This window comes from Clarias gariepinus, chromosome 22 (assembly GCF_024256425.1).
Source record: "Clarias gariepinus isolate MV-2021 ecotype Netherlands chromosome 22, CGAR_prim_01v2, whole genome shotgun sequence".
NCBI classification, from domain to species: Eukaryota; Metazoa; Chordata; class Actinopteri; order Siluriformes; family Clariidae; genus Clarias; species Clarias gariepinus.
The window spans coordinates 27,542,472-27,564,696 of NC_071121.1; the positions used below are offsets into that span (position 1 = coordinate 27,542,472).

At 40.6% G+C, this 22,225-nt stretch overlaps 1 protein-coding gene across 2 annotated transcripts in view; it reads left to right on the forward strand.

Annotated features, from left to right (window-relative positions):
• LOC128510645 (collagen alpha-1(XXIV) chain) overlaps positions 1 to 22,225 on the forward strand; it is a 112,649-nt gene that overhangs the window by 12,987 nt on the left and 77,437 nt on the right. The window contains exons 1-2 of one of the 2 annotated variants that reach the window (XM_053483078.1): positions 12,189 to 12,578; positions 20,101 to 20,171. In XM_053483078.1, coding sequence (XP_053339053.1) covers positions 12,532 to 12,578; positions 20,101 to 20,171 — 118 coding nt within the window. In that variant the 5' untranslated portion in view covers positions 12,189 to 12,531. Of the gene's footprint in view, positions 1 to 12,188; positions 12,579 to 20,100; positions 20,172 to 22,225 lie in introns of those variants that run through there. The other variant, XM_053483079.1, reaches the window with a different exon arrangement.

Sequence of the window (22,225 nt, forward strand, 5' to 3'; positions counted from 1 at the left end):
GCACTGATCGAGGCTCGCGCATTAGCATAACAAGGAACTAGCAAAGGAAAAGAATCCCCATAAGTTTAGACTCTAAACTAAACGTGCGCGTGGAAATCTGTTGCAGTCTTCCGGTAAGTCTTTGACGTGGAGTTTGAGAGTTCGCACTTCTCTGTCAGCATCAACACACCACTTACAGCGGATAGGAGAAATGTCACATGTCTGCTGAGTGCTCGGCTCCTCCCTCCTCACCACCGTGAGGCCACACACACACAAACACTCTCAGGCTAAATCAACACTTCTTGCTGAAATGCTAACATTGCTAATTATAAATCGCTACTTTTCCAGTCCTTCATCATTACTGTGGAAAGCCACGTCAGCAGCTACTGTAATATCTCATGGTCCGAAGGCCTGAAGTGAAGAATAAAAGTCTTTACGGTTTGTTTTTTCTGGAAGCTGATCAGTCTTACAGTAACATATACACTCAGGGACAGTTCTCCAGGGAAAACGCTGGGACTTCAAACAAACCTACCGTCACGTCCTCGCATCGGGGGACCATCACACGATAAACACACAGAAAACGAGCCCAAGCCAACAAAATCAGGAATGATTTATAGCCTGTGAATGACCCATGTGCCTGTCAGTCACAGTGTTGAAGGCGTGGCCAATGTTCCTCTTGGTCACCGTGATAGAGGTGTGGCCAATGTTCATGTTGGGCACAGTGAAGGGGGTGTGGCCTATGTGCCTGTCAGTCACAGTGATGGGGCGTGGTCTGTGTACCTCTCAGTCACAGTAATACAGCCGTGGCCTATGTTCCTGTCGGTCACAGGGAAGGAGGTGTGGCCTATATTCCTGTCAGTCACAGTGAAGGAGGTGTGGCCTATATATCCTTCAGTTACAACATAGGAAGTGTGGTCTATAAGGGATGCAGTCACAATGCTGGAGGCAAGAGCATATCTCACTGATAGTGTGAGAGGCATGGCCTATATGGCTGTCAGTCACAGTAATAGAGGCGTGGCCTAGTTGGATAAAAGTCACATCGATGAATATGTGGCTGTCAGTCACAATAATGAAGGCATGAGCGATATACTCAGATCTGTATCTCAGTTAAAGAGGTGCGTTCTCTGTGCCTGTCAATCACAGCAAAGGAGGCGGCACCTACAGTATGCACCTGTCAGTCAATACCAGGAATGATATTGTAGCCTGTGTGTCGTCCAATCACTTTAAAGTGGGCATGGTCTTTATGTCACTAAATGTTGATCTTTTATCACTAGCATTTATTAACGAATAACATTTACTGTATGTAACCATAAGAAACATTTTTTCAGAAGTTTTAATTTAAGCTTGAGAAGGCATGGCCTTCCAACAATCAAAGATAATTACTGGCACATTATGTGCATTGTTTTACACTGACACAGCTCTGAGTTTTAGCATATTGGACTGTTAGCACACAAGTCATACTGTACACCAGAGACAAATGCACTTCATGTATAAAAACTGTAAATTGAAGGAAGGGTTCAGAGAGAAAAACCAAACACAGCAAAGTCCTGTTTAACGTTGCATTAAGGCTGAACTCAATCAATCTGCCCAAAGCTCATGACTATGTTTTTGTTGTCCATGTTGGTTGACACTTGGTGTGGGTCTGGACTGCGTCTGATTGCAGCTCGTACCGAATCCACGGCCCACACGTTTCTCTCTTCTCTCCAGCTCTGTTCTGTTGGTGATGAAAATGACTAAAGCCTTTGGACTGCTTGACTGTAAAATCTGCCTGATCTTGAGATTGACCTTGCATTTGGACTTTTATGAGGCAAAGCTTTCATGCTTGAACATATCTTGAGTTCAGCGCTCCACTGCATCAACACTGAGTGTCTGAGAGCTGTATAGAAATAGGTTCTGACACTTCACAGGCTTTTGAGGCAACCCTAGCTCTTCTTCTGGGTAACATATGCACTCCTTATGAGGTCCTCCGTGACATTTTATGCAGTAGTGGAGATTTTAAACGACGAAACATGAAGGACGTTCTCTATAATCAGCTGTATCTGATCGGGCAGGACAGATTTGTTTTGTTGGCAGCTGAAGCAGCCTTAGAACCCTTGTGCTTCAAAATGAAGCTTATGTTTAATTCTCCTGTGTTTCGTTGGCAGATAACAAGAAAGGAAAAGCAAAAGTGTCTGTGATGGCCGAAAAAAACATGCAGAAACTTGTTTCCTAGCTGATATAACACATCCTTTAGCTCGATGTCTTTCAGACAGGATGTAGTGTATTACCTGGGTTTGTTTCTGCTGATCATATGTTTAGTTTGCACGTTTGGAACGGTCTTGTCCTATTAGCAGATAAATGACTGACTCTTTTCGAATAGGTTTTACTTACTAGAATGTTGTTTTTGCCTTCAGGACTCTAAACATTAAAATATTTGAGGGCGCCATCTTGGAAAACCCGAATTACTTTTATTTTCTTCAGTGGCCTCAAAGTTTGTAGGTGGTATTGAATCATAAGCACGAAGTCGGAAGACGTTTCATAAAACAGCTGACGCATGAGGAAAATCACCGACCAACAAGGAATTCAAATGTCTGGTGATTGAACTTTTGGTTTTATTCGAAGTGAGCGCAGTAAGCGTGTTTTTGGTCATGTTAAGCGTGATTCAGCTTCCTTCTCTGCTGATTCAGCGGCTGATTCTTAAACACTCTTAAGAAGCCGCTAATAACCACATGGGACCAGGAGCTTGAAGGGAAACCAATCTAATGAGTTGTAGATGAACTCAAACGTCCCGTCACCCAAAAACAATATATCAAGGGCGCCGCCTTTTTCTGTGGTGTGATACACATCAGTCAGCAATTAACCTTGGCAAAAAGTAAATTGCTGTATAATCTCTTTCATCAGCGCGGGGCTCATTAGCCACTTCCTCTTTGCAGGGTTACTGCTGTGGTGTAGTTAAAAAGGACGGATAGAGATGAATATCACCAGTAGCCGAGACGATTAGCTTCCAAAGGGGTCTTTCATGTTGTATGAAGAAGAAGTTTTTTCCTCCCTATGTCTTTTCTTTCAAATGTCACTTATTGTACCGCGAGTATAGATATGTGTTTAACATGCTTTCAGGGATAATTGTTTCATTACAGCAATATACGTGTATTATTGGTGCTCTATGATTTACATTTACATTTAGGCATTTGGCAGACGCTCTTATCCAGAGCGACTTACATTTTTATCTCATTATACATCTGAGCAGTTGAGGGTTAAGGGCCTTGCTTAAGGGCCCAACAGTGGCAACTTGGTGGTTGTGGGGTTTTGAACCTGGGACCTTACGAACTGTAGTCCAATGCCTTAACCACTGGCCCCTATGATGTTCTCGCCATGTCCGAAGTGACAATGGAGCCTTCTATAGAAAAAGACATAGCAGCAAGGCAACAATCCCATCCAAACACACATCTCAGCAGTCGAGGGTTAAGGGTCTTGATGTCTTTTAAGAGTTCAATGAGAAGATTGAGTTTAAGTTCTTCGGCACCATTTTCTAAATGCGTTAAGTTTTCCTTATTTGGATGGGGTTTGTTTTGCACGTGGATGTTAGTTAATGTAATCTTAACATGATCAAATTTTTTTTTTTTTATAAACAAGATTCCTTCTCAACTCCTTATTGTGAGATCACTTGGGGTGTTGCAACTTGGCGTAGCTAAGACCTTGTAATACAACCTGTCCACTTGGTGGCCATCTTGGTCATGTTTCCATTTTTGTATGTTCAGTCACTCACAACCAGCATCCAGTGCGTTTGAATAGAAAAAAACATACAATAGATTTGATATCAGACCCAACTTCTTACAAAAAACAACTTTTACCATTTTGACTGCCAAGCAGGACAGTTTCACAGATGTGGCTCACTTTTATTGTAGAGTAAAAAACTTCTGCTGTTCATTAGTTTGTGGATTTGCAAGCTGTGAATCACTGAAGGTCACTACGACCCCCTGGTAAGATCCAGCTAGACACACACTAATTGTGAATTTCTAGCAATCTGTAGCGAACATTATGGAAGTGGGACCTGAGATTAAATCTGTGAAGATCTTTACCAATAGGACGACTGTTTCGCTTTACTGAGGTCATACTGCACTGGTTAAGTTTGCATTTATATATATTATTGGACAGTTTTTTTTCTGTATAAATACAGTGGCCCAAACTTTGGCTATAAATAATGTAGCTTTACAGCTTATCTAGCTAGCTCGCGATTATGGTGCCTTGAAATTTAAACTCTACAGTACAGTCTATGTGCAATTCCTTATTATAAACCACCATGATTGCCAGGTGTTCCAGGGTAAAACAGAGCAGGTCGACCTCACGGTTAAGCTTTGACTTTGACTCTTATATTGCATCATTCAACAAGACGGTTAACCCTCGACCCCTCAACTGCCCTGCTCTGTGATGGTACCCAATGCTGCCTCGCTGTTAGTCACTTTTTAAGTGTCCAAGCACTAACTCGCTTGCCAATAAGACTAACCTGCTAACGTTTTAGTTAGCTTATGAGATCACGCTACTTCGGCTAGCTAAGGTTTATCACGGTCTACAAAAAACAAATAAAATACAGCTGAATGTAACGTGATCTCAAAGCTAGCTAATGCTAATATATTTTTGACACCAACGGAGTTAGGTTTAGTTATCAATGCATCGTATTTAGCATAAAAAAAATCAGGAATAAATAAATCTCATCTACACTGTGGAAAGAAAATATATTCTGAAGCAACATTTGCTACCTGCCTGTCCTGGTTTTCTTTGTGTAGCGTTTGTGTTTTTGTTGGTCCATATAATCTCTAGAGAACATTGTGTGTGTGTGTGTGTAAGAGTAAGATGGGCTTTTTATAGGCATGACTAACACACTCAGTAAACTGGATGTCCAGGCGCTCGCTGTCTCTGTGACTAACACACATTTACACAGATTAACAGTCCGAATCCTCACCAAGCGTTCAGCTGATTACCGTAAGAGAGGTTTTATGTGACTGAAGGTCTATATCATCCTTCTCTTTCTCTCATGTCTGGTCCTGGGATTGTGAAACCCCTCTCCTCTAATTCCCAAGCTAATCTCGAGCAATGCCAATTATCTCCCAGCAGGCCGAGGTGCATGCGTGGGGTAATAATGATTTGCAGATGGACATGCAGTCGGTGCAGGAGGAAACGCGAGCGCGGTCCTTCACTGCGATGTCGCTTTCCGACTTGACCGGCAAACAAACAGCAAAACGTCTATTTATAAGGCGTTTAAAATGTGTTGCGTTTAATATAATGCTTAGAGACAAAACCCACCTAAATTCGTTCTGTTTCTCTCTCTCTCTCTCTCTGTGATGTGTGATGAGTTAACATCCTGAAGTTGATGATATTTTTTTAGATCGTGACCGTTAGATGGTTAGATGCCTCCACACCACAACAACGTACCATGTTTTATTAATTAACGAATGACATTTTCTACTTTTTATCTGTTTATAGCGAAATGTCATGACGCAAAACAAGTTAGCTCCTTTTACTAACACTGTGATAATTACTATAAACCTGTCTTTTTTTAATTCACCACTTTTCTGTATATTACTGATAAATCACGTTAACACAAGTGAAAACCTGAAAATGTGACTGAAATCTTACTCTTTGCAAATATCAGTTGCAAATGAGCCAAAGCATAAACACACACACACACACACACTGGGGTTCTGCCCAGACTGGGACGAATAACACTCCTTGTGAGAATAATCTCCCTGTGTGTGTGTGTGTGTTCGAGTGTGGAACCTACTGGACATGACACACTCGTGGTACAGGACGGAGAAGAACTCTTGTCTTCCTGTTGACGTCCCTGTACCTAAGCAGCTGCAAAGCAGCGTTTTTGTTTGTTAAGCCAATGAATCATTAAAGCATAAAACTCATCTAACTTTAGACATGAACCAGTGCAGGTGCAGATGATGACAAATGATCAGTCCGGTGATTAGTAACTGCTGATGCTGAATGCTGAGTGGTTGGAACAGAAAAGAGGGGAAATGAGGTCGCTGCTGAGGCTGTTACATAAACAACCAGGTTTTAAATGATATCTTTCGGCACTTTGCAGCCTGTCGCAGTAAAACAAAAAGGAATGATCATTGGCTCCTGCATTTGGTGGTACACTCAAGAACATTGGATATCCTCAAGTGCAGTCTCCAAAACCACATGAGGACCATCACAGGACCCAGGAAAGAAAGACCAAGGGCTACCTCTGCTGCAGAGGATGAGTTTATTAAAACTACTAGCCTCAGTATTGCGACCATTACTTCAGCAAGCAGAAGAGACTTGCTCGGGTCAAATACACAAGAGATTAGATACATGGAAAACTGTCCTTTAGTCTGATGAGTCCTATATTGAGATTTTTTTCTCTGTCTGCCGTGTGGACGTAGAGAGAGTGAATTAGCGGTTCCTGAATGTGTGATTCCCACTGTGAAGCCCACATGTGATCAATGTGAAGCCATAATCATTAAAATTAAAAGCAATACACACTTGAAATATATCAGTCTGTGCCTAATAAATCTCTATAATAATTCATTAATTGGGTTTCACTTCAACTAAATCAACTTTTCACTGATATTCTAATTTATTTGGATGCACCTGTGAATATATGTGTATATACAAAGAAAAGTGGCATGTTTGCTTTTTCATTATTGACTTTATTTACAAATAATTTAAACAAATGATTAGAATGCCATTAATGTTATTATACAATTACTACGGATGCAGTAATACTTACTGTACTCTATATTTTGTGTGTTTGTGCTCATTCAGACAGTCCATTAATAATAATAATAATAATAATAATAATAAAAGATTTGAAGGCAAGATTTGTGAGCAGGACCACATGTTCTCACCGACATCCTGTCCGGACAGGAAGTTGAGTCTCTGCAGTTCTCATTAGGCTTTTGCGAACATCTATTGGCAGCTTGCCTTTTTCATTCTTCAGAATGTTTCTTTCTTCGCTTCTGCTTTAACCATTTCCATCTCCATCTCTATTTTCATCTCCGCTGTACATTACAGGAATTAAAACCATCCCTCAAAAACATTTGTGTTTAAAGAAACACGATAACGGAATGTTTTTTTCTCCTTTTTTTCTCCTCTCTTTAATGTTTTAAAGTAATGTATACAGAGACTAAAATCATTCTAATGTTCAAGATCCCACGTTCTGTACTGTATGTTTACATAAGTAATGTGATGTAACTGTAAAGAGGAAAACAAGACGGTGTGATGAATAAAGGTTCCTTCAAAAACAAAGACATTTATATTTTTGGTACTTGTTTTCTATTTCTAGTTACATCATTTAATGCTGTGGAATCGATTTCGTTCCTGTTCTTAGCTCGGTTCTGACACTGGAGACTCCTTCCATAGCGTCAACAAGAAAACATCCTCATGAATGAACTGTTACTATAGAAACCATAACTTTCTAAGCATCTCACCTTGCCTGAATTCTGCCTCAGGTGGATAACACTCCTTTATTTATTTGGACCTGGATCACAGGACCTGTTTCTTTCCACCTGCTCTGGAGACTTTTAGGAAGCCTTACTTCCGCCAATGTGGATATTCCATGCTTCTGAAAGATTTATGTAATTTGTATCATTTGGAAGGCGCGGTGGTGTAGTGGTTAGCACTGTCGCCTTGCACCTCCAGGGTTTGGGTTCAATTCCCGGCCAGGCTCGATTCCCATCTCTGTGTGCATGAGGTTTCTCCCTGTGGTTGGTGGGTTTCCTCCGGGTACTCCGGTTTCCTCCCACAGTCCAAAGACATGTAGATTAGGCTCATTGGCGTTTCCAAATTGCCCGTACTGTGTGAGTAAGTGTGCCCTGCGATAGTTTTGGCACCCTGTCCAGGGTGTACCCCGCCTCATGCCCTAAGTCTCCTGGGATAGGCTCCAGGCCTCCGCGACCCTGAACACAGGATAAAGCGGTATAGACAATGAGTGAGTGAGTATTATTTGGAAGCAAACTATCGTTACCCAACATCGACGCTCATATGATTTTAACCATATTCATCCTTGTTTTTGCCACAAACCGACTCGGCAGGCGCGCGGTAATAGATAACAGTTGTGTCCGTAGCTGCGGGATTCCTTTCTGCTTTTAAAACTCTATTAATGAATCCATGATGCGTCATTAATAGACATCTGGACTCAGGATAAATAGCTCCTTTATTTTCATTTCGCAGCAGCAGTTCAAAGCAGGAAATTTAAAGTCTGCTGAAAGCTCTGTATGTCAGCGTGAAAAAAACAACCCTCACAAGCAGGTTGAAGGCTAATAAAAAAAACACAAAACAACAAACAAACAAATATTTTTTTCTGAATTCTCAGATGTGGTTAAGGCACTGATAGTGATCAGGACAAAGTGTAAACACAGCGGTGGACAATTTCCCGGAAGAAGGCCAGCGCCATGTGTGTTGTCGTGATCTCAGCGTAGAGAAACGCAACACAAATCATGCAGTCGTATAATCTGAACCTGAAGCAATGTGGCGACGCTGCAGGGTTCTAACCTCCTCAGCCAATCAGGAGCCTCATCCAGACTCAGGCGCTAATAACAAATTTGAACATAAACATTTGAAGATGAATCACATATTGCAATTTAAATTCTTACAATTAGTTGGACAATACACCTAGTGTAATCATTAGTCATGTTTCTACTGTTGTGTCATGGATTATGTTCTGTTATATGATTGTTTTTTTAGAATAGAGTATTTTTTTTTATTCAGCTGCTCAAATATATATAAATATATATATATATATATATATATATTATTTATTTAGAATAACTTATAACATAGCATATTTAAAAAAACATGAAACCCCTTTCACATCTTTAACAAACAAAACCATGGATATAATATTTATTCATATTATTGAATACAGTTTCTGTAAAAATAAACAACTTTTAGAATAAAAAAATGTTTTGACTGATGTACAATACTTTTATATTATTTTTCTTGTTTATATGTTTTATTTTGCATTATATTAAACATCCTTATGAGAGTTAATCAACTAATAACTAAACAAACCCTTAAATAATTTTTACTCTTTCATTCCATTCTCCGTGTGTTATAATATTTACCATGTGTTACTTCTATTTATTCATTTTTTTTGAAGTTATTTATTTATTTACTTATAAAGGTTGAGGTACACAGAGTGAAATATAGGTCAGACAGTCGTACAGAGTAGCGCGTGCTTGTTTTGTCTCTTGAACATCTGCTAATGTTCTGCGTTCGCCATCACGTGCTGCTCCTTCGGGGAGGAAGTCGGGCTTCCCCTCGCACCGCGTCTCCGATCGGCACGAAAAGATCCAGAAACCACGTGCTGCACAGTTACCAAACTGGAATACGCATTACGGGCGTTCCGTGTGATCTGGTGAATCTCACAAGGCTGTAGGTGAAGAGAAACAATACCACGCTTTTGCTTTTGTCAGCTTTTGAATTTATCTTGGCTTTTGATGCCTTGTGGTGTTCATGCTCCGGCATATGTGCTGGTGTAACTTGGACTGTAATTGCGCTTGGACCGAGCTCCATGTCTGGTTCCTGTCATGCGCCTGCTTCTCCAGACCAGATTCTCACACTCTGAGCACTCATTGGACTGTGAGAGCGATGATGGATCTGTGCTTGCCTCTGGGATTCATTGCAGCTTAAGGTTTTGTGCTAGGTTCTGGAAGGATGTGGGTTTAAATCCCAGACGAGCCAGAGAGCTGGGCCGCTTCAGGTGATCTGCTCTGCGATCGGAGTGTGGAATGTTAACAGGAAATTTGTTTCAGTTGAAATTGTGATTTTGGTTTCTGCCTTCTTGTCTAGTTTTTCTGTTAAAATGAAAAAGAGCTTCTTCTCTCACTCTTTTCTCATTTCCCAGTCATGTTCAGTGTAATAGTAAGAATAAATCCAGCTTAGAGGTCCTGGATTCAAAATCCCAGGATGCAAAGCAGCTAAAAGACACAACTGAAACACATCTCAGCTAATTAACTGTGAAGGTATTGTTCAGGAATTACCCCTTTAACAACTGAGCTTTTAAACTCCAGGACCTGTTAGAGACCATGTGCTCAGATGCTGTCAGTGATGTACAGGCCATTCCAGAGTGTTACACTTTGGAAAACCACTCTTGGGTCTGTTGGCACTGAACACACAGATACAGTCCAGTACCAGTTAACGAAGATTTGCAATTAAGGTCAGGACACATGAACTCTCTTTTATCTTGCTTTAACTGAACTCCATCACTACAGGAAATTTTCTCCCTCACGAGTTCGTATTGTGTTACCCGGGGTCATTACAGTGACTCTCGACACCAGTGGAGCTATTCTCAGCCAAATTTGCTGACGTAAAGGTTATTAGCGGCTCGGTGCGACATCCGAGTGACACCCTGAAGTACAGTGTCGGGTCAGGGTTAGAGGGAAGGTTAATCCAAACCCTAACCTTAACCTTTTGATCTTGAAGAGAGTGAAGCTAACTCCTAAGTTGTTTGTTTCACGCGTTCAAAACATCTCCGGTAAATAAATTTGTTTTAGAATAAATATGGTTACCAAACATTGTTTCACAGCTAGCTAACAAGCCCAGAGTGCTGTGTTTATATCATTCATTGTGTAATGAAGAGACAGAGTAGTGTGGAAATTCTCAATTCTCAATTATGGTTTTACATCACATCTACACTACATGTTTACGTTTACATTCTGGACCATTGCACAAAGTCACTTTTTCCATGCATATTTGCACACCATTATATTTCTATTTGTACAGTATATTTCTATTTTCAGTTTCTATTTTTAGTTCTATTTTTCCTAGTTAAATTTTATTTTTATTTTTTTATTTCAATTTTCCATCGTATTTCTTTTATTCATATTTATTACTTATTATAAGCTTTAATTCTCTTTTTAAGGTCACTGGCGGTCGTGTAAGCATTTCACTACATTTCGTACTGTGTATGACTGTGTATGTGACAAATTAAATTTGAATTTGAATTTGAATATAACAGCGGTTTTGACAGTAACACAGCTCAAAATCACAGGTTTATATTAATACCTTATTGCGTCTATAGCAACAGCTACTTCACAGAGATTGGTAGTTCTGAAGGTAAAATTTTGTATTGTGAAACACATTTTCCCATAGGAAAAAATATACACTCAGATAATCTGTTCGAGCCACCCATAAATATCACCAATATTACCAATTTCCAATACTATAATCATATTTTTGCATATAAAAATCAATCAAAACATGTAAATAAAGTCAAATATAACTCAATAGACATTGAACCTCACTTAATTTATTATTAACCTTAATTTATGATTCCTCTGGGCTGCTTTAAAATCCAAACAGAAAGCGGCTCCCTTTTCTTCTTGCTAACATTATTGGGACCCCTGGTGCTACGTCTTCACTAAATCTTACACAAAATGCAAAAAAAAACAACTACAAAATATATGTAAACTCACTTTGCTTGTCTTTTCAAGCTTTGAACGGGCCCCGTATGTACCTGCCACTTAGCCGGCATTTGGTTTGGGCTCAGTTCGGTTTGTACGGGCGTATGCCGAAAATGCTTCTTATGCTGAGGCAAATTTCTTACAAAATATCTGTTCTTAAGGTGGAAATTCTTAAGGCGGAGACCTCTGTATACGGATAAACTAAAAATAAACTTGTCCGAACTGGTGATGGCATCATGGTGGCTGTGTGGTTAGCACTGTCGCCTCGCACCTCCAGGGTCTGGGTTTGATTGTTCATGGAGTTTGGATGTTCTCCCCGTGCTCGGTGGGGTTACTCCAGGTTACTCCGGTTTCCTCCCACAGTCCAAAGACATGCAGAATAAATTAATTGTATTCCCAAATTGCTTGTAGTGTGTGTGTGTGTGTGTGTACGCCCTGGAATGGATTGACATCCTGTTCAGGGTGTACCCCTCCTTATGCCCCAAGTATAATAATAATAATAATACAAAACAATACAAAATTTTACCATGACGTCATTGAGCGCTCAGACCTCGATCATTTGATGTGCGGAAGCAGTTGTACTGTATGATCGCGTATCAGAATCGGTGACGTCACCGGGACCGGTCGTGATTTGGAGGAAACCCGACACCAGTTATTACCCGGGGCAGGGATGAGCGAGCGCGCGCGCGCGGCACAAGCGCAAGTTGAGGCACGTGCGGCACTTGCGGCCCGCGGCTACAGAGTGTGTGAGTGTGTGTCTGTGTGTGTGAGAGAGAGAGAGAGAGAGAGAGAGAGAGACAGTCCCACCTCCGTACCGGAGCAGTTTGTGCATTACTGAACCCCCGGTCTCACTGTACTACCGATCCGTTCCTTGCACGTGCGCGCACGAGCGACACCGACATCCTGGCGCGCGGAAAGTATCAGGGAGGGGTGTGCAGATTACTAAAGAGAGATTAAAGAGAGAGAGAGAGAGAGAGAGAGACTGAGGTTTGTGTCTTCTGAGGAGAATGAGGAGGTTCTGAGGCTCTCGTGCTCTTCACCCTCACCGGTCGCCCCCGAGCTCCGGCTCGCGCTCCCGGTCTCCTCTGGCGCGCGATTCCGCTTTCCCCCAGGACTCTGCTGCTCGGACAGATGCATACAGATGCATTTAGGAGCCCAAAGGACAAGGGGCGGCCGCGTTGCACAGACGTGAGTACAACTCCGGGGTGCCTTTACTTTTACTGTCTTTTATTTACTTATTTACTTATGTATTGTTATTTATTTTTGCATTCATTCCTGGATATTGTGCGCAAATATGTGTGTGCGCGCGCGCGCACACACACACACACATGTACACACATGCACTGCAAAATCAGCTTTTATTAATAGAAACCCATGAACAGTCAAAAGTTCTAATTTAAAATTTTTACTTCTCTGTTTTTTCTTTTAGCTGTTTTTGGAGAAATCTGTAAAAGTTCAGTAGTATTAGCAGTCATGAAAGCACTAAACATGTTCCCTCTTCCTGATCTCACCACATTCCAGAGCCGAACAGTCTGCAAGCTTTAATTCTTAAATGGTGTGAAAGGGTGTAAATTAGAGAGACTGTGGGGGGTAAAAACATTTGCACGCACTCTTTCCCAGTCAATCATTGAACTAGTTCTTGCAGCATTATTATTCTGCTTCTATTTAGTTTTATGCATTTATTATTAGTGCTATTATTAGTAATGCACTGCATTTATTATTATTATTATTATTATTATTATTATTGTTGTTGTTGTTGTTGTTGTTGTTGTTTATGCACTGCTTTATTTTAACCCCCTATGCTCGAAAAGAGGCACAATCAGTAATAAACGCACTGAATGGCTTCACATGGCTGTGAGATGTCAAAATATTTGTACAGGGTTGCCAGATGGGCCCCAGGACTCACTGCACAGCTGGATGTCTCTATTAAATCACATCAGAGTTGAAATGTGGGACTTTAGATATTTGGGAATTAAAAGGTTTGAAGATTTTGGCCAGCGATTTAAAGAAAAAGTTTTTTTTTTTTTTAAAAAAAAACAAAAAACAGCTGAATCCAACCTGGCAACCCAGAGAAGTGAGTTCAGTGCGAAAGAGAAAACGGTGCAGGACACAGATGAGTGTCCAGGTCCAAACTGGAGAAATAATATTCTTTCATTCATTTATTCATTGATTCATTCATTTATGACAAGCTTATACACGTGGAAGAAAATTCATCTTATTTTACCGAATGTTTGCGTCTGGACCCAACAATGTCTTCTCCACAATTCTGCTGTTACAAATAGTACAAATTCCTCATAGCAGTGTGGAGCAGTGTGCTTCCATCTGTCCAAACTAATCTCTCTGATGGAGTTAGAGCTTTGAAAGATCCGTGTCTACGCCAGATAAACCGGATCATCATTTTTCATCGTCATCGAACATCTCTACAACATCTATGGTCTATCACAACGCAGTGCTTCATTCCATGCTCACTGTATAGTGTGTATTAAATATATCCATGCATCTGTTAGTGTGTTTCTTTTTACGTAAAATCATTATTCAGATGTTCCCAAAACAAACAGCTGGAGTTTTTTCTTTCCTGTGGAACGGTTCTCTCTGCATGGAGGCACCGTGACTTTTGATCCGCCTCTTACACACACTGACAGACAAAGAGAGAGAGAGAGAGACTTAAAGAGAGTTTGGTTCACTCAGTCTCCTGTAGATTGAGTAAATATTTACTCAGGCTGTAAGAACACCTCCAGACTCCCTGACCGAGGTGAGAAGCCATCTGAGGAAGATCTGGTCTGTCTGCAGGTTGCATTATTGTACTAGACCAGGATGAGGTTTAAAACTGAAGCAGTTTAAATGGTAAAGTTTTTACACCTGGAGCTGTTATGCTGTATATATATTTTTCACATTATTGCCACGTTTAAAATGTCCATGTTTTTCAGTCACAGCGAAGAACTTTAAATTTACTTTCCAACCAAACAGCTTTTACTTTTGTGGACAAAAAAAACACACAAAGGACAAAATGATGCATTTGTGTGTTTTTAGCTACACCGTGTATCTGTTAATCTCAGACCTCAGACCTGTAAAAAAAGAATCGCAGAATTCCGCATTGGAAAGGTTTTAAAGTCTCTTCAACCCATATTTTAGCACATCACCAAATCAGCAGCTCTTCTTTAGCGTTATACTGTGAGTTCAGACGCTACCTTTAGCACAATCAACACACAGATATATATTCACTGGTTAAATCTGTAATGCTGACTCTAGAGCTGTGAAAAACACTAGACGTCACCCAGTAGTGTTAGCTGGATAGCTTGCCTGTAACAAAACGCTAACTTGGAGGCGGTTCAGGCGTTCCAGTCATTTCTACGTTGCTGCAACAACAAATAATTGATTAGAGGCTGTTTACATCTTTACGCATAAACAAGTCTGCCAACATTTTCCGCATTCACCTTTATACCGTCTGCATTACTGGGCCTAGTCTTATTATCCTATTGTTGGCATCAAGCTACATTAGCTAGTTAGCTGACACAAGCTACGACTGAAGAGCGTCTTTGATATTTATAGCGTGGTCTTTAATTCTCTGCTTTTATATCTGTACACTTATAGCGCACACTTAGAAGAGAGTGCTGTAATGCTCAGGTGAGAAACATGACATCTGATGCTTATTCTGTTAGAACATTAGATTATTCTTATTCTTTAGAACATTAGAACAAGACTAGCGTTGTAATTTAGTTATGTTACAATGTTGCGATGACGTTCACTATCTGGACAATGTTGACTTTGAAAGTTTTTGATAAAAAGACGTTAAGATAACGTTGTACACACAACCCAAACACTAAAACTATGGAATTGTAACCTTTATCTGGAGCATTGATGATGATTCATGGTCCCTTAAGTATCTAACAGGGATTATAATAATATATATCCGGCTTTTACATCTCACACACTACAATTTGCCTTCAGGCTGCATTACAGTAAATGGATGTTGTCTGGCATTTTTATGTCACACGTTGTTGTCTACGTGCATTTACCAATATCATCATCATCATCATCATGCCCCCTAGTGGTACAGTGGTGAACATGCAGCGCTCTTGCTGAACTCAAGTCCTTCTCACGCCATCCGTTTGGTATTAATGCTGTTTTGAAGTCGTTTTGCAACATCGTTAGAGGGCATTTGTTTAACAGTATCCTATCGTCATGTAGTTGGTGTTGTTCCGACATCATTTAATCATTCTCAAATTTAATCATTTAAATTTTTAAAAACAACCTCATGCTGTACCAACATCTTCCCAATGTCTGCAACGTTCCCAGAGGGACGTTGAGTTCATCAGAGGGACAATCTATGGTAGATGTTTTGGAGATAAAGTCAGAGAGGCCAGGTTGAGGTGGTTTGGACATGTTCAGAGGAGAGATGGTGAATATATCGGTAGAAGGATGCTGAGGTTGGAACTGCCAGGCAGGAGGTCTAGAGGAAGACCAAAGAGGAGATTTATGGATACAGTAAGAGAGGACATGAAGTTAGTTGGTGTGAGAGAAGAGGATGCAGAGGATAGGGTTAGATGGAGGCAGATGATTCACTGTGGCGACCCCTGAAAGGGAACAGCCCAAGGACAAAGAAGAATTTTCTAAAAAAAAAATTAAACACATGGTTTTAACTCATTTTTTGGTGAAAAAGATAAAGCATTGTGGTGTAGGAGTTTGAGATCTGGGGATGGTCAAGTGCATTCACACACTCACTCCCACACTTAGACACACATACACAGCAAAGTCCAAGTGTCAAGAGTGTTTAATCACAGTGAAAGGTCAAAGGACTATTCAAAGCTCTTCCAGGTCAGTGGTCGACTAATTGCAGGCTGTAAACCGAAAAGTTTCATCCGCAGACGTTAAAGTAAACGATGGTGAGCGCCAGCAGCCACCTTACAGCTAACGTGACAGTTTCTGCCTCTGGTCCCGTTCACCCTGCCGCTGGACGCTCTCCTCTTTAAATGGATTTCATACTTTGTGTCTGAGTGTGTGTGATTACTCTGCTGTGTTTTCCCATGTTTGCATTACAAGCTGTTCATGCTCAAGGCCTGTTGCAGTAGATAAGTGGTTCTGTGTGGTTCATCGGCTGTAACACATGTTGTGGTTGCGCTTGATATGTTTCTCAATATGTTTCACAATAACTTCTCATTACAGTTCTTTTCTTTTTTAATATACTTTAATTAGCTTAATCAAGATCTGGAAAGCATTTGCCTTTATTTCCTCACACACATGCTTTGCCTTGTTGCAAGATGACTGCAAGGTCACAGAATGACAATTCAGCATCTGACGCTATGAAAAACAGGTTTGTGCAGATTTTATGTAAGTAACTGCTAACTGAAGAGCTAACTTGTATGAACACTCACGCACGAGTTTTTATTATCATTATTATCATTATAATTTTATTTTTTATTATTATTATTATTTTTACTTGGATGCACATTGCTAAATATAATCTACACCTCCCTGTTTTTGTTTTCGTGGTTGTTGTTGTTGTTTTTGCGAGCTAGCTGCACCAACCTGAAAACTATAAGTCACTCTGACTCACTAGCATGCTACAGGTTTAGCTAGCAACAAATGCACTAGCATGAAGTGTAATTTACACTATCATTGGCATCAATAATGCCACTGAGTGTCTTCTTCTGGTGGTTTTTTGAGACGAACCCCTATTTCTGGTGTCGTAGCAAATACTTTATATGACACGACTCGAACCAGCTCTGACCATAAGGTTGTCAGGCCAAATCTTGGTGCCGATAATCTGCTGTCCAGACCAAATTTTATTCCATTTGCAAAAAAAAAAAAAAAACCCTGAATAAACTGTAATCTGCAATCCTGTTGAAGGAATCCTACAGTCCAGATGTCTGAGGCTCAGATCTTTTGTTTCATGTTGATTAGTGCAGACACAGACACCCGTCCTCCACTCTCAGGCACAAGACGTGTGTTATTTACGATGCTCGCAGTGAAAGCGCTCTGACCACAGAGGTGAGCTACAGTAATTCCATTCCTTCCAGTCCTGCCATAAGGAAACCTGAAACGGGAAGCGAACCAATCACAAGTCTGGAAGATAAACTGCCTCTATGCTTAATCAACTCTGAATCCCTTCTGAGCAACTCGAGGGTTAAAATTGGTGCTCATCTTGAGATTTGAACTCACAACCTCCTGGTGACACCGTCTTGCACGCCTATAAGAACAATTGATTTTTGGATGTTACTTTTTTTAATAATGTCAAACAGAATGTTTGAGAAACGTATCAAAATTCTGCTTCGTGGCATAAAATGACCAGATCTAAGTGACTAGCAGAGCCAGCTCTACATAAGTATTCATACTTGGATATCAATGCACATTGTTAGCCTAATGATATTAGCATACCAGCGTTTGTGGTAGTTTTGCCTTCCCTTGTTTGACCTCCAGCTCCTGATATAAGTTGCTGTAGAAAATTCCATTATACATGCATTGTGTTACGGTTTAAACAATATGCAGCCTTACATCCAAACCAGATGTTGTGTGTGTGTGTGTGTGTGTGTGTGTGGGCTACATCATTGCTGGACACAGGTCATGAATCCATCAATTCCCTACCAGAGTTCAGTCCTGTTTTAATGATAACGCTCATATTGTTAGAAGAAACAAGGGTTCTTCTAAAGTTCTTTAAGAATTATTAGATATCACATTTAAGGTTTGCTGCTCTTCAAGAAAGCTTCTTTAATTGTTCTTTAAGGATTCATGGGACAATTAAGGAGTCCTAGCTTTGGAAAAAAGGGTTCTTCAATGGTTCTTCCATATTTCATTGGTTCAGGAAGGGAGTCTGGCTTACAAAAGGGGTTCTTCAGGGGTTCATTTGATAATTTTAAATTTACAGCTTCTACAAATACAGTTCTTAAAGAGTCAAGTGAAGAAATAATTGTTCATAGCCTACAGAAGGTTCCTCAGCAGCTTGTTTTAGGAATCACTTGGATTCAAAAATATCAGACACTCTGCTCCAAAAAGGTTCTTTAAGGGTATCTAAGGATTCCAAGCTTCCAAAACGGTTATAACAATTCCTTTTTTTAAAAATATAGCCCTTATCGGTTCCTTAAGGATTTGTTAGATAACAAAGAAGTCTTTGTTTAACAAGATTCTTCAAGTCCTTGACAGTTTGTTGGATAATTGATTCTTTGAATGATAACTAATGACTTTTAGTTGAAAAGGGTTCTTCAGTGGTTCCTTAGAGTTAATAGAATAATTTAGCTTTCCCAGCTTCCTAAAAATGGGTTGTCAGTGGGTTAAGGATGTATAACTGAGGATAAATAAGGGTTACTGGTTTCTTTTATTGGATTATTGAAGGTTTTCAACTCCCAGTAAATGGTGTCAGAGCGTAGCATGTGGAGCCATGCTGTGTTTGTACTGTGTGTTTTGAGGCAAAGCTGTGTGTCTTTGACTCCCTCAGCTGTAAACCCACTTTTCAAACATGAGTAGCAAGCTGGAACCCGATTAGCTCCGACGGTCTGTTCTGCTAGTGATAAAACACGGTTTGCTTTTTTGCTAAGTGAGTCCAGGGTATCTGAATGCATCCAATCCAAACAATTTTTTTGCTCAGAGCGAGTCTGTCCATGTCTTCAGAGTGGGCAGAATCCATGATCGGAAAATTGATAGCTGATATGATTCAAAGCCAATCGAGGAAAGTTCAGGTTCAGACTCGAACTGGAATTTCATCAGGTTGCACTTCATTCCCAGTTGATGTTCTGGTTATTTCCAGTTGTTTACTAGATGCTCTTTTTCCTGCTCTCTCATTGGCTGTTGTCCAATCAGTGTGATTGCTGCTTGCTGTGTTTAGAAGATTGTGAAGAAAACATTTCGTATGAGGCTTAGCCTACAGTGAAGAAGCGCACTGATCCATGCTCCATTCTCATAAATATCTCTAGCTCAAGATTTTATTCCATGTCATAAATCTCCTAAACTCAAAGTCAGTTAAAGATGCAAATTCCTCACGTTTCCTCATAGCGTCAGTGCACTGGGGGAATAATTCATAGTAGTTACTGAATAATCTGCTTTAGGGTGAATATCTGAATAATAAGTCATGACAGTGGCCTATATTAGGAATTGGGTCTTGGGTTTGATCCCTGGCTGAGACCCGGGATGTTAACTCCGAGTGCCAAAGCATTTCATCTGAAGGTGCTTCAGGCGAGTTAGAGCGCTGTGCTGATTAGCGGCCCTGCGACAGATAAATAAATCCTCCAGAACGCATCCGATTAGCATGCTAAGCCTGCTTTTTAATCGTTGAATAAAATCCTGGATGAATGATGAACATTAATATGAGGTGAATGCTGGAGGCTTGATGTAACTGCGAGAAAAGTATTTTTAAGTAAAGAGAAGCAGGAGCTGTTGTATTTATGACACTTTACCACAATAACTGAACGATTAAACCAGGAGCCTTCATCACCTTCGAGATGATGATGATGTGCTCCAGAGGTGGACTGCAGATCCAGCTGTTTACGATCAGAACTCTTAAGACCTGATGAAGAAAGTTTCCCAGTCCTGTAGGTTCCCCTTCCTAGTTGGAGCGAACACGTTGATGACGTTCTGAATTATCTCACCATTTAATATTCACCGCCTCTGTGCGACCGGTTCACTGTAACCCAGATGTCTGGCGTGTGCTGTATACAGACCATAACTTTAACAACGAGAGATTATTACACTGAAATTTATTGCGTTCTTATTTGTTTTTTAGGAGAGCCCTCCTTCTGCTCCTGTCAGTATGTTTCACCATGCTCTCTGCAGAGGAACATCCACAAACTCAAGGTGAGCTGTCTGTCACACTGTCTTTCTGTCTGTGTCTCTTTATTTCTGTCTCTTTCTTGCTTCCTTGAGTGTCTCTCTGTCTCCTTGTTTGTCTCTCTGTCTCCCTTTCTGTCTCTCTGTCTCTGTGTCCGTCTGGCTCACTTTCTCTCTCTCTCTCTGTTTGTCCCTCTATTTCCCTGTCTGTCTCTCTGTCTGTCTGTCTCTTTCCCTGTCTCTCTCCCTATCTGTTACTAAAAATCTGTCTATCTATTTACTAGTCTATTTATCTTTCTTTTTTTTAGTCTCACTGTCTGCCTTTTTCTTTGTCTGCCTCTCTGTCTCCCTGTCTGTTTTTGTATGTCTCTCTATTTGTCTATGTCTCTTTCTTCTTGTCTGCCTGTCTGTCTCTGTATCCCTCTCTCTTTGTCTCCTTGTCTATCTCTCTGACCTTCTGTCTGTCTCTCTCTGCCTGTCTTCCTATCTGTTTCTGTCACCCTGTATGTCTCAATGTCAGTTTATGTCTCTCTTCCTCTCTCTCTCTCTGGCTGTCTGTCCCTGTGTCTGTATTTCTGTCTGTCTCCTTTTTGTTTCTCTGTCGTCCTCTCTGGTTCTCTGTCTGTTGGTTTCTTTCTCTGGCTCTCACGCTTTTTATTGCTTCTGTTTGTCTGTCTGCTTCTCCTTCTCGCTCTGTGTATCTCTGCCCTCTCTCAGTCTGTCTGTCCGTCTATTTGTCTGTCCGTATTTCGCTGCTTTTTCATGTCCGTTATCTCTGTATTGCTATCTCAATTTTTCTGTCTGACTTTCTGTCCTCTTTCTCTTTCTCTCTATTTATCTGTCTGACTCTTTCTCTCTTGCCCTTTCTACATCTGTCAGATTTTTAGTAATTTTACACATTTCTGATGAGATCAAAGAGTCTACTTCTACTTACTTTTTCATAATTAAAACCAGACACTGAAATGAACGAACGCTGAACCTGAGGAAGTCCGGGATGTCATGTTGTCCCCGTATTAACGCCTCTTCGCTGCGGACCGTCTCAGCGTGTCTGCTTTTGCTCTGCGAGAGCAGCTTCCACATGAACGAGAGAGACGAAGAGAGATGTTTCACCACTCCTAACTAGTTTCCTAAGAAGCCTAACTAGATAATCTGGCGTTCTCGATTAGCCCTATGATGATGAGTAGTGCAGATGGACTACAGATTGGTGTAACCGCTGATGAGGAGGGGGCTTTAGGAGAAGAGAAGTTGGGCTTCTTCTGTGACTTGACCGAGTTGAAGTGAAAGAACAGTCCAAAAATACACACTCTGTTATTTTTAGCTGCAGCGACATCGAGATATTGTAAATATTTCACATTCAGCGTGTCGTAAATCTTCGCTTGTTCACTTACTTACTCTCTCCAAGGCTCATTTTTCACCACTTCCTCCACCGTGTTTGTTTTTCCCGCTTGCCCCCTAAGCGCCGATCCGACCGCTCATGAGGCTAAAAATACGCTCCATCATCCTTAACCTATTTAAGCTCCATTATGACCAGTATGTTTTTATTTCACGTCCATGAGATTGAGAAAGCAGCGTGAGTCGGTGAAAAAAGCACGGGCCGTCAGATTCCTCAGTAAACAGAGAGAAATTCCTGCTCTACATCAGACACATTAACGAGAGTCCCATCTGAGATAGAGGGGTAACAGGAAGTGGAGTGGAGGAGAAGCCTTGCGCTTGTGTGAAGGAACAGTGTTTATAAAGACCACCTCGAACCCTCTGTGAGGACTCGTTACCACTGCGAGGAAAGACAAAAAAGGCCGATAAAAAAGCGTTTATATAACTTTTATTTCAGCTTGGCTGTTAACGTTTATGTGAAGAATAAAACACAATGAATGATAACGTGGCAGATGATGAAAAGTTAATGTGCAGGAAAATGAATAACCGTAATATAATAGTTAGGGATGACATGAGGACAATAAATTTTCTCTTACTGAGACTGAAACTGAAACCGATATTCATACATTTTGATAATTTTTTCCCTCTAAAAGCAACAAAGTAAAAAACTGTCACTTAAACTTTAATTATTCCGAGATCTATCCATCCTG